This window comes from Aethalodelphis obliquidens, unplaced genomic scaffold, assembly GCF_003676395.1.
Source record: "Aethalodelphis obliquidens isolate GAN/ISIS:26980383/991018 unplaced genomic scaffold, ASM367639v1 scaffold3, whole genome shotgun sequence".
NCBI lineage: Eukaryota > Metazoa > Chordata > Mammalia > Artiodactyla > Delphinidae > Aethalodelphis > Aethalodelphis obliquidens.
This window is the reverse complement of record NW_020837947.1, coordinates 66,093,131-66,110,454: the sequence shown is the minus strand read 5'-3', so window position 1 is coordinate 66,110,454 and position 17,324 is coordinate 66,093,131. Positions and strand designations below refer to the sequence as shown.

The following is a 17,324-nucleotide window of genomic DNA, read 5'->3' as shown; positions in this document are numbered from 1 at the left end:
TGCTTTGGGGCCATTATTAGTAAAATAAAGGTTACTTGAACACAAGCACTTTAATACCACAACACAGATGGTTACTAAGTGACTAGTGGGTAGGTAGCAAATACAGCATGGATATGCTAGAGAAAGAGATGACTCATCCCGGGCAGGACAGCACAAGATTTCATTATACTACTCAGAACAGCATGCAACTTAAAACTTATGAACTGTTTATTTCTGGAATTTTCCATTTAATTTTTTTGGGTATGACTGACTTCAGGTAACTGCAACCACAGGAAACAAAACCACAGATAAAGGGGGACTGCTGTATTCTTTCCTTCCTGGGAGTATAAATATAATCTTTAGCTATAACATGCTGTTCAGATCAAGTTCTGTGTAAATCAGTCAACAAATATATGAACGGCTCAAACAGGATGAGTGGGCAGCACCACAAAGTAGAAAAAAGAGCATGGGCTTTGGAAGCAGCTAACCTAGGACTGAATTCCAGCTCTGCCACTTTCTAGCAAAGGGACTTTGGGCAAGTTACTTAGCATCTCTGAGCCTCAGTCTCCTTACCTGGAAAATGGGAATAACACCTAACCTCTGAGGGTTGCAGACAATGCCAATAAAATGTGAGAGTAGTTGTTGTAGTCCTCATCATTAATGAAAGGCAGTTTCCACAAGATTTGCGTGCCATGGTTGAAAGGACAGTGTGTTAAAGGGACTCGCAAGGACCAGGGAGAGGGGAGAAACAAGAAAGGGGGAGCAAACTAAAAGAGCAAAGAACTAAAAGATGCAAAATATAAGAGTAAAGTACAATCAGAACTTAAAAGTAAGGTTACACTCCTGAGAGAACACTAAGGGGAAAAAAAAAAATCAACACATAATGTAGTATTAACCATCTGAAACCATCTACAAAGCTACAGCTGAAGAAATCCGGGAACACAAGAATGGAAAGTTAGGAACAGAACTAGATGATTTTTCAAAAACAGCACTTTGAAACCTAAACTAGTATATCAGAATAGAGAAAGCATCAACAGACCAGGAGTGTTCTCACAGAGTCCTGCTAAAGAATCTGCCAAAGAGTAAAAAATGCATTCAAGGACTGCAGATGTACAAACAGTAATGAACAAATAACAACAACAAAATGGTAATTATGTGAGGTGAAGGATGTGTTGACTAATGTTAATATAGTAAACGTTTCACAATACGTGTATCAAATCGCCACACTGTACACCTTAAACTTACACAGTATTATAAGTAAATTATATCTCAAAAAAGCTCAGGGAAAGGGGGACCAGTAATGAACAACTAGCATAAGCAAGGGAATAAAAAGAAATACCTTGTTACTACTGAGATACCTGATGGAAACTCCAACTAGGTACGCACCCTGGCCTCAGAAAGAGGTGTGGACCCGAAAATGAATGTCATTAGGATCCAAGGCAGCCTGACTGGGTTCCTCCTCTCCAGTCTCTCTTTTCTAGATTTTCATCCTCATCTCTCATCTGTTCATTCTTCCACTCCTCACTCTTCCTCCACAATCTGCACAGTACGAAACCTTCTCTAATTTCCAAGAGGATAACACACTCATTTTTCTTAGTTTAATGATTTACTCGCTTCCCTTAAGTATTTGACTCACACCTCTATTAATGTATTGTATCCTATTGTTTGCAAATACAGAAACTCATTACGTTTGACTTTCTCACCCCCACGATGTGGCCCAGCGCTTAAAGGGAGGACTCATATTTACCTCCTGAATAAATGACTGCATCCTATCTAAATATATTAGGTATACTCCTAATACATTAGGTAAATTCCCAAACAGGAAATTTAGAGCACGAGCCAAACTAATCAGCTACATTTCTTAAAACTAAAAATCGAAATCCCATTCCACATCACTACCTACATAGTTCATTTCATATCATGCATTGACTCATCATTCACACACACTTACACATGGTGCTTTTTTTCTTTTTTTTCCTTGTTTTTAAGTTACTCCATCAGGGGCACCTTTGTAGCTGCATTATATCATTTCTGGAACAAGGTGGGAACATAAGTAAAATATACTGCCTTGGCAAAAAGAAAAGAAAAAGTAGGAGTGTGCCTCACATTCACTGAATATGAACATAAAATCTGAAGCTGATGGGAAAGCAGATGTAGCCAATCCATCATTTTAATGATTCTCAAGCACAGCCCTAGAGCACTCTACCACTAAGGCTTAAGAGAAGTGGGGTTGAAGTCACTCACACGTCAGTCCTACAGAGTGAGCACAGGACAGTCAGCACACCCTGTGAAACCGTACCACAGTCAAGCACACCTAAGTGATTAAAGCTCCCAGTGAGGCCACAAGCCAGATCCTCAATCAACCCAGAGGATAAGCTCCTGGTACCTCATACGATGGTGATCTTTAACTTCGCTGTATATGTTTTAGTCCCATCAAACTGGGCCCATTTTTTTTTTTTTTTGCTACTCTTTTAGAAAAGCTCACACAAATTATGGTTTCCCCAAGCCTTCATTTCTTATTACCTCATCCAAGGACCAGACTAGAAATTATACTTCCAGGAAAGCCAAAGTGTACTTATTGTGTTGACAAAGACTAATAATAAGAGATGCCCTACTGAGTGAAGTAGTCAGACAGAGAAAGACAAAATATCATATGATATCGCTTAAATGTGGAATCTAAAAAAATGGTACAAATGAACCTATTTACAAAACAGAAATTGAGTCACAGATGTAGAAAACAAACTTATGATTACCAAGGGGTTAAAGGGGGAGATAAACTGGGTGACTGGGATTGACATATACACACTACTGTATATAAAAGATAACTGATAAGAACCTACTGTAGGGCTTCCCTGGTGGCGCAGTGGTTAAGAATCTGCTTGCCAATGCAGGGGACACGGGTTCGAGCCCTGGCCCGGGAAGATCCCACATGCCACAGAGCAACTAAGCCCGTGCACCACAACTACTGACCCTGCACTCTAGAGCCCATGAGCCAGAACTACTGAGCCCACTTGCCACAACTACTGAAGCCCGTGTACCTAGAGCTCGTGCTCCGCAACAAGAGAAGCCACCACAGTGAGAAGCCTGTGCACCGCAACAAAGAGTAGCCCCCGCTCACCACAACTAGAGAAAGCCTGTGCACAGCAACAAAGACCCAACGCAGCCAAAATAAATAAATAAGTTTATGGGGTAAAAAAATAAAAAGAACCTACTATATAGCACAGGGAACTCTATTCGGCCCTCTGTAATGACCTATATGGGAATGGAGTCTGGAAGAGACTGGATATATGTATATGCATGGCTGATTCACTTTGCTGTACAGCAGAAACTAACACAACATTGTTAACCAACTATACTCCAATAAAAAAATTAATTAGGACTTCCCTGGTGGTGCAGTGGTTAAGAATCAGCCTGTCAGCGCAGGCGACACGGGTTCAAGCCCTGGTCCAGGAAGATCCCACATGCTGCGGAGCAACTAAGCCCGAGCACCGCCAACTACTGAGCCTGCGCTCTAGAGCCCACGTGCCACAACTACTGAAGCCCGCGTGCCTAGAGCCTGTGCTCCGCAACAAGAGAAGTCACCAGGATGAGAAACCCACGCACCACAACGAAGAGTAGTCCCCGCTCGCCGCAACTAGAGAAAGCCTGCGCGCAGCGATGAAGACCCAACACGGCCAAAATCAATTAATTAATTAATTATTTTAAAAAGATGCTCCTTTAAGTACACAGAACATTATTCATGTTTAGAGTTAAAGTCCTTTATCTTCTTAATTGAAAAACCCCTGACACTCATTTAGCTGCCTCTTTTGACTATTCCACACAAACCTATCATTTTGAGAAAGCCTGGTGCAGTGGCACATGCCTATAGCCCCAGCTACTCAGGAGGCTAAGGCAGGAGGATGGCTCGGGCCAGGAGTTCCGGGCTGCAGGGTGCTATGCCGACTGGGCGTCCGCACTAAGTTCAGCATTTTTGGGGTGACCTCGTGGGAGTGGGGGACCACGAGGTTGCCTGAGGGGTGAAGCAGCCCAAGTTGGAAGGAAAGCAGGTCAAAAGAAAAATGCATTAGAATCCAGTTCTTATACAACTTCTTATCACATTTTGGATGTAGATAGATTTACAGAAAATTGGAAGGGACACTAGAGCTCTTGTAACCCACTCACTTCAGCTGTTCCAGCAAGCAGGAATCTCACCCATCTGAAATGGATGCTGTAAGAGCCTCAGCTAAAACTCATTTAGATCTGCCTTATATGCATGTCTCGTCAGGTGACAGAATCCTTGAGGGCAGGGAGATATCTTGGTTAAATTTTCCAGACCTGTCTTGATGGTCAAGACTTAAAACCTAGGAAATGGTCACTAAACTGAGCTGGATAAATGGCTTCTGCTGTGATTATTTTTCTAAAATAGTACCACTCCTCTCTCCCCTTTCTGAATTTCCCCTTTTCTCTTCATCTCAGCTCAGACTCCTCCTTACTTCCCAGGAGAGAGTAGGTTCTACCACCTCAAGGAGAAATGTGAAGAATAAAACTGTTACTCACGGGAGGACGTCAGGATGGTTACCAATGAGTCTGCTCATCGACACACAGAGCCTTTCGTGTAAGTCATGGTTGACTTGGCCCCCAGCTTTAATGGCTTCAGCATTCCTTTCCAGCAAATCCAAAAGGAGAGGGCGCAGCTGGCGGCCAACCAGCACAGTACAGTCCTTATCCAGAAGTAACTGTGCTAAGGTACTCAAGATACACTGGCGATCTTGAGGTGTCCACACCTGAGAGAAAGGCAAAACAAAATTTCTACGTAAATGATTTTCATTTCTACTGCTACAGAAGAACAGAGTCCTGGCTTAAAATCAAACTATCCAATTGCCATACTTCACAACTGAGTTTATCTTATAAAACATGGTGGGGTTTTTTTTGGCAATAGAGGATTAGTTAATTGAATGTAAACGCTGTTACAAATAAGTTTCAGTCCACTGGGGTTTGAGGTAAAAGGACCGACACCAGGATTCCATGTAAAATGCTAGATAGCTTCAGCTTCCTTGAAAAGTAATCTGTTTCAGAGTCATAACAGTTTCCAGGGAATCCAGTGTTTCCCCCAACACCTTTGTCTTGGAGGAAAACAGGAATTAAATGAGAAAAAAATAAAGTGCAGTTAGTATGCAAAACTGCCAACTCTCTTGAGGAAAGAATAAAGAAATCAGTTCCTGGAAATGAATGATGATATATCCCCATGAAGGCTTCAGATTTTAATTAATAAACAAGATAGATCCAAAGCAGACAGCCACACTTTGATATGCAAGATGAAATAAACCACAGAATTCTAATGCCTGGGCTCAGTATGTCCATAAGCATAAAAAGAAAAACTGAAAAGTATGTAAAAGGTCTCATATTGCTTGTGTGTATGCAAGTCCGCACAACCCTTGCTGCTGGGCAATGTGACAGTGGTTTTAAATTGCCTGAGGCGTATACCCTCTGACCCAGCAAGCCCAAGGCTATGAATTTATAGCCTAAAGACTTTGACACTAAATGGTTATCTGTAAGAGTACAGCTTGGGCACAACCTAAATACCATATTCAAAAATATAATAATTTTTTCCAAAGTTCCAAAGTTGTACTTGTAGGTAGTGTTAATAATTTATTCCATTTTATTACTTACTAGTGTTTCACCATATGAGCATACCACAACTTGTTTATCCTTTCACATGTTAATAGATATTTGCACTGTTTTCAGCTATCATCAATAAAGCTACCATCAACATTCATGTACAAGAGACTGATGGACATATGTTCATTCCTCTCTGTCTTTTTTTGGTTTTTGGCCACGCTGCACAGCGTGTGGGATCTTAGTTCCCTGACCAGGGATCTAACCCGAGGCCCCTCCAGTGGAAGCACGGAGTCTTAACCACTGGACCACCAGGGAAATCCTTCATTACTATTTTTTTTTTTTTTTTTAGCGAAGTATAGTTGATTTACAATGTTTCAAGTGTATAGCAAAGTGGCTCAGTTATACATATATGTACATACATATGTATATATTTTTTCAGGTTCTTTTCCACTATAGGTTTATTACAACATATTGAATATAGTTCTCTGTGCTATAGGGTAGGTCTTTGTTATTTATCTATTTTATATATAGTAGTGTGTATCTGTTAATCCCAAATTCTCAATTTCTCCACCACCCATATTTTCGTTACTCTTAATCTTTTATTACCAAAGAGTGAGATTGCTGGGTCACACAATAACTGTATGCTCAACCTGATAATACACTTTGGCCATCCCGCCGCATGGCTTGCAGGATCCTAGTTACCCAATGAGCGATCAACCCGGGCCCTCGGCAGTGAAAGCACAGAGTCCTAACCACTGGACCACCAGGGAATTCCCTAAACTTTTATTTTTAACTTAAAAAAAAAAAATTTTAGGGCTTCCCTGGTGGCGCAGTGGTTAAGAATCCTCCTGCCAATGCAGGGGACACAATTTCAAGCCCTTGTCTGGGAATATCCCGCATGCCATGGAGCAACTAAGCCCATGCACCACAACTACTGAGCCTGCCCTTTAGAGCTCGCGAGCCACAACTACTGAGCCCGCATGCCACAACTACTGAAGCCCGCACGCCTAGAAGAGAAGCCACCTCAATGAGAAGCCCGCGCACCACAAGGAAGAGTAGCTCCCGCTCGCTGCAACTAGAGAAATCCCGCGCACAGCAACAAAGACCCAATGCAACCAAAAATAAATAAATATAACAAATAAATAAATTTTAAGAAATTTTTCAATGTTTAATAGAAGTTGTCTTCCAGGGTATCTGCACCATTTCACATCCCCACCAGCAATATCTGAGCGCTTCAGCTGCTACATAACTTCACCAACACATAGTATTATCGGTCTTAATTTTAGCCATTCTAGTGGAGGTGGAGTGGTATATGGTATGAAGTATTTAATAGCCATTCATTTATCTTCTTTTGTGACGTATTTATTCAAATCTTTTACCCATTTTTAAATCGGGTTGCTCCTTTATTAACTATGATGGTGTTTGTAGATCCTCTATATCAGCTTGAGGAAGTTTTGCTCTATTCCTATCTTGTTTTTGTCTATTTCTTGAGTGAACTTTGGTAATTTATATTCTATGAATGCTCCTGTCATCTAAATTGTCTAATTTATTGGCATAAAATTTTTCATATTAGTTACTTATTTTTTTATTCTTTTCAAACTCTGTAATGGTGGCCTTCTTTCATTCCTAATAGTTTGGATTTTTCCCTTTTATTCTTGGTCAATCTTTTCAAAGAATCAACTTCTGGTTTTACTGGTTTGCTATATTGTTTGTCCATTTTCTATTTCATTCGTTTCCACTGATATCTTTATTATTTTCTTCCTTCTATTTATTTTGCGTTTAATTTGCTCTTCTTTTCCTAATTTCCTAAGGTGGAAGCTTAAGAAATATCACTAATTTCAAACCATTTTTTCCAAATATAAGAACTTAATGTTATAAATTTCCCTCTAAATGTTATGAATTTCCTTCTAATCGTTGTTGCCTGCAACCCACAAATTGTTTAAGCTATCATACAGTTTAAAATATTTTCTGATTCTCCCAGTGATTTCTTCTTTAGCCATCAGTTTCTTTTAATTTTCTTATTTAATCTCTAACATTTAGGGATTTTTCCCAGCATCATTTTGAGGGTTTTCCCCGCTAATTTAATCTCATTGGGGTAACTGTATACGCCTTGTATGATTTCAGTTCTCCTAAATTTGTTGAGACTTGTTTAATGGCCCATCTTATGATCTTGGTGAACGTTCCATATGTGCAGAGTATGTATTCTGCAATTACTGGACACAGCATTCTATAAATGCCAGTTAGGTCAGGTTTGTTGATGGTGTTCAAGTCTTCTATATCCTTACTGATCTTCTGTATTTGTACTATCAGTGACCAAGGCTAGAGTGTTAAAAGTCACCAATTATAATTTTGAGTTTCTCTATTTTTCCTTTTCTGTCACTTTTTGATTCATGCATTTTGACATTCTGTTATTAGGTATACATATATTTAGGGTTTCTTTCTTAATTTTGCACTACTGACATTTGGGGCTGGATAATTTCCTTGTTGTGAAGGCTACCCTGTGCACTAGAAGGTGTTCAGCAGCATCCCTGGCCTCTACACTCTAGATGCCTATAGCACACCCCCATCACAAGTTGTGACAACCAAAAAACATCTCTAGATTTGCTGTAGAAAGCAAAATTGCCCCCAGTTGAGAACCAGACAGGGTAAGAAAAAAAAAATTTCAAAAAGAAAATGGAAATATGATGGACAGAAAATAGTTTCTTTAAAAATTTTAAAAAAAAGCAATATTTCATATACCATTTTAGAAAGCTTGGATTTTGATTCTGGAGACAGTGGGGAGCTCTTAGGCAGAATGGCAATAGATTCAGATTTGTCTTATTAATGATAATTTATATTAAGTGACCAGAATACGGATGGGAGATAATAGCTAAAGGGAACAGGGGTTTCTTTTTGAAGTAACAAGTGTTCCAAAATGGACTGTGGTGACAGCTGCATATATGTGTGAACAGAGCGAAAACCACTGAACTGTACACTTAAATGGATGAATTATATGGTATGTGAATTACATGCCAAAGCTGTCTTTAAAAAATTCTAATTATAGCTCATATGTATTGATTACTTACTATGGGTCAGGCACTGTGGTAAACTCCTCAAATGCATTATCTAGATCTCACAACAATCTTATTTATAGCAATAATAACAGCAACCCGTTTTATAGACAACACTTACTATATTCTAGGCATCTAATCCTCATAGCAACACATAAGTAGGTAAAATTATCCCCATTTTACAGATAAGGAAACTGAAAAATAAGAAAGGGGTAAGGTCACAAAGCTAGGAGCAGAAACAGGAATCCACGTCACAGAATCTGGCTCCAGAGTCCCTGTAACTATTTAGCGGCTACCATATGTAATACATATCATATCAAGAAACTGAGACTCAGGAGAGTTGAGCAACTTGTGGGAGGACCCAAAGGCAGTTAAATAAGAGAACAGAGGGACTTCCCTGGCAGTCCAGTGGTTAAGACTCCAAACTTCCACTGCAGGCAGTGCAGGTTCGATCCCTGGTCAGGGAACTAAGGTACCGCAAACCGAGCGGCCAAAAAACAAAACAAAACAAGAAAAAGAGAGAGAATGGATTTGATCTTCAGCCATACTTCAGCCCCAGTACCCACGCATGCTCTTAAGCACTCTGCTCTTCCTCAACATAAACAGTGATCAAAGAGGTAAGGTGTGACTCTGTGATTTATAAGAAATACAAATCGGGTCTTCGACCCTATTCCTGGCCGAGTTCCTAAAACCCCTGGAACTTCCTGTGATGAGAGAGAGAGAGATAAAGGTGTCTTGTTATGTTAATGCAGTGAATTGTGGAAAGCCGCTAAGATGGGAGCTCGTTGCCAGGAGAACCAATCGTGTGATTAGAGTACTGGAACTTTCAGTTCCGTGCCCTCCCAGGAGGGCAGAGGGGCTAAAGATGGAGAGTTCAATCACCAACGGCCAGAGATTTAATCAACTGTGCCAATGTAAGGAAGCCTCCATAAAAACCCAAAAGAGCATGGTTCAGAGAGCTTCAGGGCTGGTTGTCCTAATAAGTAAAACATTTCTCTGAGTTCTGTGAGCCACTCTAGCAAATTAATCAAACCCAAGGAAGAGGTCATTGGAACCTCCAATTTACAGCCAGTTGATCAGAAGCACAAGTGACAACCGGTGTGTATGTTGCGGGTGGGAGAAGTCTTTCAGGGCTGAGCCTTTACCCTGAAGAATATGATGCTTTCTGCAGATAAACAGTGCCAGAACTGAGTTAACTATAGGACACCAGCTGGTGTCTGAGACTTGCCTGGTGGTGGTGGAAAGAACACCCCCACGGTGCAATTAAGAGTCAGAACTGTAGGATGGTAGCGATAGTAGGGAGGAAGCAAAAGGAACAGATCCAATACCGAGTAAGGAAACTCAGGAGGACTTGGCTATATGTGACAGAAAAGGAGTGAAAAGGGACTGGATAGAGAGACAGTGGTGTCACCAGCTGAGATAAAGAAAAAAAAAGGAAGCACAATCCTAAAAAATTCTTACTTCAGATCCCAAACTCCATGAGAAGTAATGTTTCAAAAACTTTGCTGGGACTTCCCTGGCTGTAGAGTGGTTAGGACTCCGTGCTTTCACTGCAGAGGGCCTGGGATCAATCCCCGGCTGGAGAACTAAGATCCCACAAGCTGCGTGGCTTGGGGGAAAAAAAAAAAAAAAGCCTTTGCTTTCCAGTAAAAATTATTTTGCTTCCCAAAATAGGAGAAAAATAGAATGACAACACAATCAACTCTTCTCTGAGCGAAAGGCTTGAAACTATTACTGAAAATGGAAAGGAACAAACCTGAAAAACATCTCTCAGATTGGATAGAATCTGAGAGAGAACGTGAGACAAATAAAGGGGAAGCACAGGTGTCCCAATCTCCTTAATTCAACTAAACTTTCAAGTAGCTTTTAAGTTCCTTAGCACTATTATATAGTCTCAGAATCTACCTGAGTGGTTCACACTTCAAAATATCAGATTCTCTTAAAAACGGCTACAAACCGTTTTTCTCATTTTACTCCCAGTACATAAGCACCAATTTTATATCCAATTACAGTGGAGAATCACAAATAAATCCCCTATTGTCCACGGTCCATGAGCCCCAGCTTCAGAACCTCTGTTCTAAAATGCAAGCCCACTTACAGAAAAATACTTCTAGCCACAATACGTAATTCATGAGCCTGTCACCACAAGCTCAGCTCATATAAACTGATCATCTCTTTCCTTGGTCCAGCCCACCAAAAATCTGTTTTCTTTCCTAGACCTCTCCATTTATGTTAGTGATTCCCTTCCCTGGGGGAATCACAAGCCAGATAACCCCAGGCATATCTTCCACTGCTCCCTCCCCTTTGCTATACACGTTCATTTGTTGTCACCAAACAGAAATGCCTCTCATGTTAGTTCCCAGCTACTCCAGACACAAAATACCGCTGTTGTTTCCTAAGCAATAGGATATATACGGTCTACATACTGGAATTCGAAAAAAAATTTTTTCTACTCTCAAGAACCTAACAGGACTTCCCTGGTGGCGCAGTGGTTAAGAATCCGCCTGCCAATGCAAGGGACACGGGTTTGAGCCCTGGTCCAGGAAGATCCCACATGCCGCGGAGCAACTAAGCCCGTGCGCCACAACTACTGAGCCTGAGCTCTGGAGCCCGCGAGCCATAACTACTGAGCCCACGTGCCACAACTACTGAAGCCCGTGCTCCGCAACGAGAAGCCACCACAATAAGAAGCTCGCGCACCGCAACGAAGAATATCCCCCGCTCGCCGCAACTAGAGAAAGCCCACGCACAGCAACGAAGACCCAACGCAGCCAAAAATAAATAAATTAATTTTAAAAAAGAAGCTAACAGATATTGGGGGGGGGGAAGCACAAAACACAAAGTTAAAATGCCAAATGAGAAAACTCAAGACAGCTGGTGGTAAACGAGAGATCGCTCTTAAAAGGCCAGAGCACCCATTTCCCTGAAAACCAATTCATAATTCCATGGCTTAGAAATTATGCACTCAATGTCTCGCTTTGTCCATCAGTTGTTTTCTGTGTTTATGAAGTCTCTAAAGATAGACGCTAAATTCCCTGTGGGCAGAGACCTTAACGAATTTATGTCTCCTCAAAGTGCCACACTGTGTGCTAGGCAGAGCAGGAACACAATCAATGCTTGTCAGTGGGCCGAAAAGTTGGGACTGGGCAGACAAGAAACATTCACCCAAGCTAACAGGGGTAGCTGGACTCGGCACACTTAGATAATACACATGTCAAAAGGGCAGACACGCAACCTCAGTTACAGAAAAACCACCCACATTTCTCTCCGAAGGCCACGTCTGCCGCACGCAGTCAAGGCGCTGCAAGGAGGTAAGTCGGTGGAGAGGGGAAGGCAAGGCTCTCCCCCCGAGAAAAACAAAAGGCTCCTTCCTGGCTCCTCAAAGGCGCGAGGACGCCTCCGCCACGGGCCAGCCCTGGGGAGTGGGCCAGAGTGACAAGACGCCGCTTTCCTGTCCCCTGCGTCTCCGCGCAGGGCCATGGGGCACGCGCCAGGGGGTGGCGGGGGCGGCCGGGCGCTTTCCCTCTCGCTCCTTCTCTTACCTGCTTGACCAAGAACCTGCCCAGCTCGCTGCGGCTCTTCTCGTTCTTGGCAGCGATTAACCGCAGAGGCGCGGCCGCCACCTCCAGCAAGAGGTGCTCCATGACCGCGGGCCCTCAGCCCCAGACGGCCACCGACGCTCCCTGCTTCGCGCTCAGAGCCCCCAAGCCGCTGAGGTCCTCGCGCCGGAGCTGCCACCAACTACGCCCCCAGAGAAAACAACCGCCGCTTCTCCGCGGACACCCTGAGAGAAGCAGCACACGTGGGGGGAGCACGCGGCGCACTGCGTCACCAGCCTGCGCCGGCGCCGGCTTGCGACGCAGGCCCCGCCCCCTCGGCACCGGAAACGCGGGCGTCCCTATCCGGTCAACTCCCGCTGGGGAATCCGAGCAGAAATGGGTTTTAGAGCCGAGGCGAGGGATCGCTGTGATGGGAGGTCCGGAGACGACGAGTGGTGGGATAGCGAGACAGAAGATTCCGCCATGCGGGAGAAGCTAGGGAGCCTGTAGGGCTGTGGGATCCTCCTGCCTCCTAATGCCTCAACAGGCGAAAAGATCAGATAGGAATGAAAAGCAGATTCGCCCCTTCTGACCCAGCAATTCCCTTTTTAGACCTGTGGCCTGTGGAAATTCACACCCAAGTGTAACAAGCATAGCCCTGGCAGCATTCTTTTTTTTTTTTTTTTAATTTTTGGCAGCGTTGGGTCCGCGTTGCTGTGTGCGGGCTTTCTCTAATTGTGGCGAGCGGGGCTACTCTTCGTTGCTGTGCGCGGGCTTCTCATTACGATGGTCTCTCTCGTTGCGGAGCACGGGCTCTAGGCGCGCGGGCTTCAGTAGCTGTGGCTCGTGGGCTCTAGAGAGCAGGCTCAGTAGTTGTGGTGCACAGGCTTAGTTGCTCCAGCGGCATGTGGGATCTTCCTGGACCAGGGCTCGAACCCGTGTCCCCTGCATTGGCAGGCGGATTCTTAACCACTGCGCCACCAGGGAAGTCCCTTGCAGTTTTCTTAATATAAATATTGGATATAAATGTTAAGATGGGTGATAAAATAAATTTTCACGTATTGACGTATATGAAAGTCATTCTTGGCTTATACATGAGTTAACTTGAATTTAATGCTAACTAAAATAGCCTGTTTATGGCCTATCAGACATAAATTGTATATCTGCTCTAATTATTAAAAGAGCACACTGACCATAAGTAAAGAATGTCCATGTTAAATATAAAGATTAAATGTCTCTCTTCCTGGGATGCTAATGCTAATACTCCTTTGATGATAAGACTTCCTTTACAGGTGCCAAGGCCATGCTGGCTTGCTGTGTACTTGCTGATCTGTGTGTGTGTTTTTTAAAACCTTGAAGGAATGTAACCTTGTCTTGTTTAATGTTCTTTGTTCTGACAAGATATAAAACTGTGCCGGAAACCATGCTTCTCTGGAGCAGCTTCTCAGAGTAATCTGGGAAGCTGGCTTCCAGCCCAGTCCTTAGTTTGGCTCAAATAAAACTCTTTTCTATTCTTATTATAGATTATTATTTTCATTGACATGGGAATGAAATAAAGTATGTAAGGTATAGAATAGTCTTTAGGCACTGTGAAGAGGGGAGTAGAAGAGTACATAAAAATTAACAGTACATTTACATCAAGTTCATAAACAAGCCAAAATAATGACAAAGTCAGACTAGTGGTTGCTTTTGGGGGGTATTGCCTGCAAAGGGCCTAAGGGAACCTCCTAGGGAGATGGAAATGTTTCATTATCTTCCCCTGGGTTGTGGTTACTCTGGTAGATACAAAAGAGAAAAAAAATCAACTGTACATTTAAGATTTGTGCACTTTTGTAAATTCTACTTCTAACAAGTGTTTTAAAAGGGAGTAGATATTTCTTTACTGACATGGGTAGATCTCCAAAGGAAGTTTAAACCTTTTAAAAATGTATTTCAATTTGAATTTTTGTCCAGGATTTGAATGTTTGCTCCTTGGGGAACTCAAACTCAACAGCAGAAGTTTCAGAACAAGTGAACTATGAAAATGGGACAGAATACATTTCCAAATAAATAATATTTTTAAATTTCCAAGAAGAGGCACTTCCCTGGTGGCACAGTGGTTGGGAATCCGCCTGCCAATGCAGGGGACACGGGTTCGAGCCCTGGTCCAGGAAGATCCCACATGCCGCAGAGCAACTAAGCCCGTGCGCCACAACTACTGAGCCTGTGCTCTAGATCCCGCGAGCCACAGCTACTGAAGCCTGTGTGCCTAGAGCCCGTGCTCCGCAACAAGAGAAACCACCGCAATGAGAAGCCCACACACCACAACGAAGAGTAGCCCCTGCTCACCGCAACTAGAGAAAGCCCACGCACAGCGACGAAGACCCAACACAGCCAAAAATAAATAAATAAATAAATAATAAAAAAAAATTCCAAGAAAATTGAGAGGGTTCCCTGAGAGTTCATAGCACAACAGATGAAAAATTACCCACACTTGTGGAGTGACTCAATTTTTTCCCTGGGTATCTCCCATGTATACCTGAAGTATACATGTTAATTAACATGTTTGTTTTTCTCTTGTTAATCTTTTATTACAGGGCTCTCAGCCAAGGACTCAGAAGGATAGAGGAAAATTATTTTTCCTCCCCTATATACCCTTTCTCAGGAATATGTTGAAAAAGGTGCTCCTCTGTATGAGGGCATAAACCAAGAAAGAGGAAGATATGGGATCTAGGAAGTGAGAGATTCAACAAAGAAAGAAAAATGTGAAAAGAATACTTAGGATGACTGTTAAGAGAAATCCCAAGACTTCTATTGGGCAGCAGCAGGAAAATCAACAGCTCTAAAGTAACTAAACTGATAGATCAGGTCAGTGGTTGCCTGGATATAGGAGTGGAAGAAGGATTGACTGCAAACAGCTGAGAGGCAACATTTTGGGGTGATGGAAATGTCTAACATTGGATTGTGGTGATGGTGGCACAACTCTATAAATTTACTAAAATCGTTGAATTGCACACTTCCAATGGGTGAATTATGCCTCAAGAAAGCTCTAAAAGTAATGCTAATGAGAATCAACAAGGATAAGAAGTGTAGGTATCGATGAAACAAGACTGGCAATATATTGATATTTATTGAAACTGGATGTCGGGGTAGTGGGAGTCCATAGACTTGCCTCTCTACTACTGTATATGTTTGGAAATTTCAATAATAAAAGGTAAAATAATATATATTTTTAAAAGACTACTAGGGTCATGTCAAAAGGACTCAGGTACAAAAGGGTAGCAGAATATGTCACCCCCAAAACATGCCACTTTGGCAGGAAGGATTTCAAGACATGCCACCCCAAAATATGCCACTTTGGCATACTGACTATTTTGAGCTAAAGGTACTCTGGACACAACAGATGCAGATGTTTCCACCTAAAAACAGGCCATCAAATTTCCCATGAGAAATGTGCCCTCCCTGAACCAGCAGTAAAAGAACATCATTGTCACCTGACACTGGTAATCAACATTCAAATGGGTTTATAGAAACAAACTTACTGAAACAATCCTTATCTTCCCTATATCTCCTAGTCTCTTTCCTACAACTTACTGCCCCTAGCCCAAACCCCTTTTGTCGTGTAATTTCTTCACAAATTTATTGCTTCTTTGTCTAAAAGGTATATAAGCTTTCTTGAACTGAAGGCAATTGAGAGAAACAGATACAGGCACACCTTGGAGACACTGCAGGTTTGCTTCCAGATCACCACAATAAAGCAAACATCAAAATTAAGTGAGTCACATAATTTTTTTGGTTTCCCAGTGCATTTAAAAGTATGTTTGCATTATACTATAGTCTATTAAGTGTGCTATTAATAACATATCTAAAAAAATTACATACCTTAATTTAAAAATACTTTATTGCCAAAAACTGCTAACCATCATCTGAGCCTTCAGCAAGTCGTAATATTTTTGCAATAGTAACATCAAAGATCACTGATCGCAGGTATCCATAATATAGTAACAATATAGTAATAATGAAATAGTTTGAAATGTTGTGAGAATTACCAAAATGTGACGCAGGGACACTAAGTGAGCAAATGCTGTTGGAAAAATGGTGCTCATAGACTTGTTCAATGCAGGGTTGCCACAAACCTTTAATTTGTAAAAATCACAGTATCTGTGAAATACAATAAAGGGAAGCACAATAAAACAAGGTATGCCTATACAAAAGCCCTCTGCCCTCCCCGATTTGCCATTAATTTATAGAAGTGTCCCCTCTTCTACCTCTACCAGGAAAGACAGAAGCTAATCACTAGATAACACTTTAGACCCTTATCAGCCCGGAGACAACATCAGAGGAAACTATTACAAACCTTACTAAAACTGCACTGTTGGTGGAAATGTAAATTGATACAGCCACTATGGAGAACAATATGGCGGTTCCTTGAAAAACTAAATATAGAACTACCAGGACTTCCCTGGTGGTGCGGTGGTTAAGAATCCGCCTGCCAATGCAGAGGACACGGGTTCAAGCCCTGGTCCGGGAAGATCCCACGTGCCGTCGAGCAACTAAGCCTGTGTGCCACAATGACTGAGCCTGCACTCTAGAGCCCGCGAGCCACAACTGCTGAAGCGCACATGCGTAGAGCCCGTGCTCCGCAACAAGAGAAGCCAACGCAGTGAGAAGCCCACGCACCGCAACAGAGAGTAGACCCCACTCAGCACAACGAGAAAGCCTGCGTGCAGCAACAACAAAGACCCAATGCAGCCAAAAATAAAAAATAAATAAAATAAATTTTTTAAAAAGTTAAGAAAAAAATTACTGGCACCTCATTAGGATATCATTAGAAGTATTATGTTAAGTTCAGAGAGTGCTGAACCAGCATCTAAAGACCTGAGTCATTAAGGTTGCACTTTTTTCCATTAACTCGCTGTGACCTGGGTTAAATGACTTAACCTTCCTAGGCCTTGGTTTTTCTCTAGAAGTTCTGATTCTGTGTCTATCTCCCAGGGTGAATAAAAACTCTGGAACACAGGATCTGCCTTATTCACCTTTGTATCTCAACTTACTTTGTCCCACATATAATAGGCAATTAATAAATAGTCAATCCTTCCAGGTATTTAGGTGACTGAGAAAACTAGGAGCAATTTACTTAATTAAATCACTTATGTGAATTATAAAATAAATATATTTG

General features: G+C 42.1%; 1 protein-coding gene across 6 annotated transcripts in view; it reads right to left on the bottom strand.

The window, feature by feature from the left end:
* The window catches only part of MDN1 (midasin AAA ATPase 1), a 157,922-nt gene extending 145,503 nt beyond the window's left edge, over positions 1–12,419 (bottom strand). For 3 of the 6 annotated variants that reach the window (XM_027090449.1, XM_027090466.1, XM_027090458.1), the window contains exons 1-2: positions 12,170–12,416; positions 4,516–4,742 (exon numbers count right to left, since the gene is read on the bottom strand). In XM_027090449.1, coding sequence (XP_026946250.1) covers positions 4,516–4,742; positions 12,170–12,271 — 329 coding nt within the window. In that variant the 5' untranslated portion in view covers positions 12,272–12,416. Of the gene's footprint in view, positions 1–4,515; positions 4,743–12,169 lie in introns of all 6 variants that reach the window. The other 3 variants (XM_027090484.1, XM_027090476.1, XR_003429489.1) reach the window with 2 other exon arrangements.
* Positions 12,420–17,324: the final 4,905 nt, after the last annotated feature.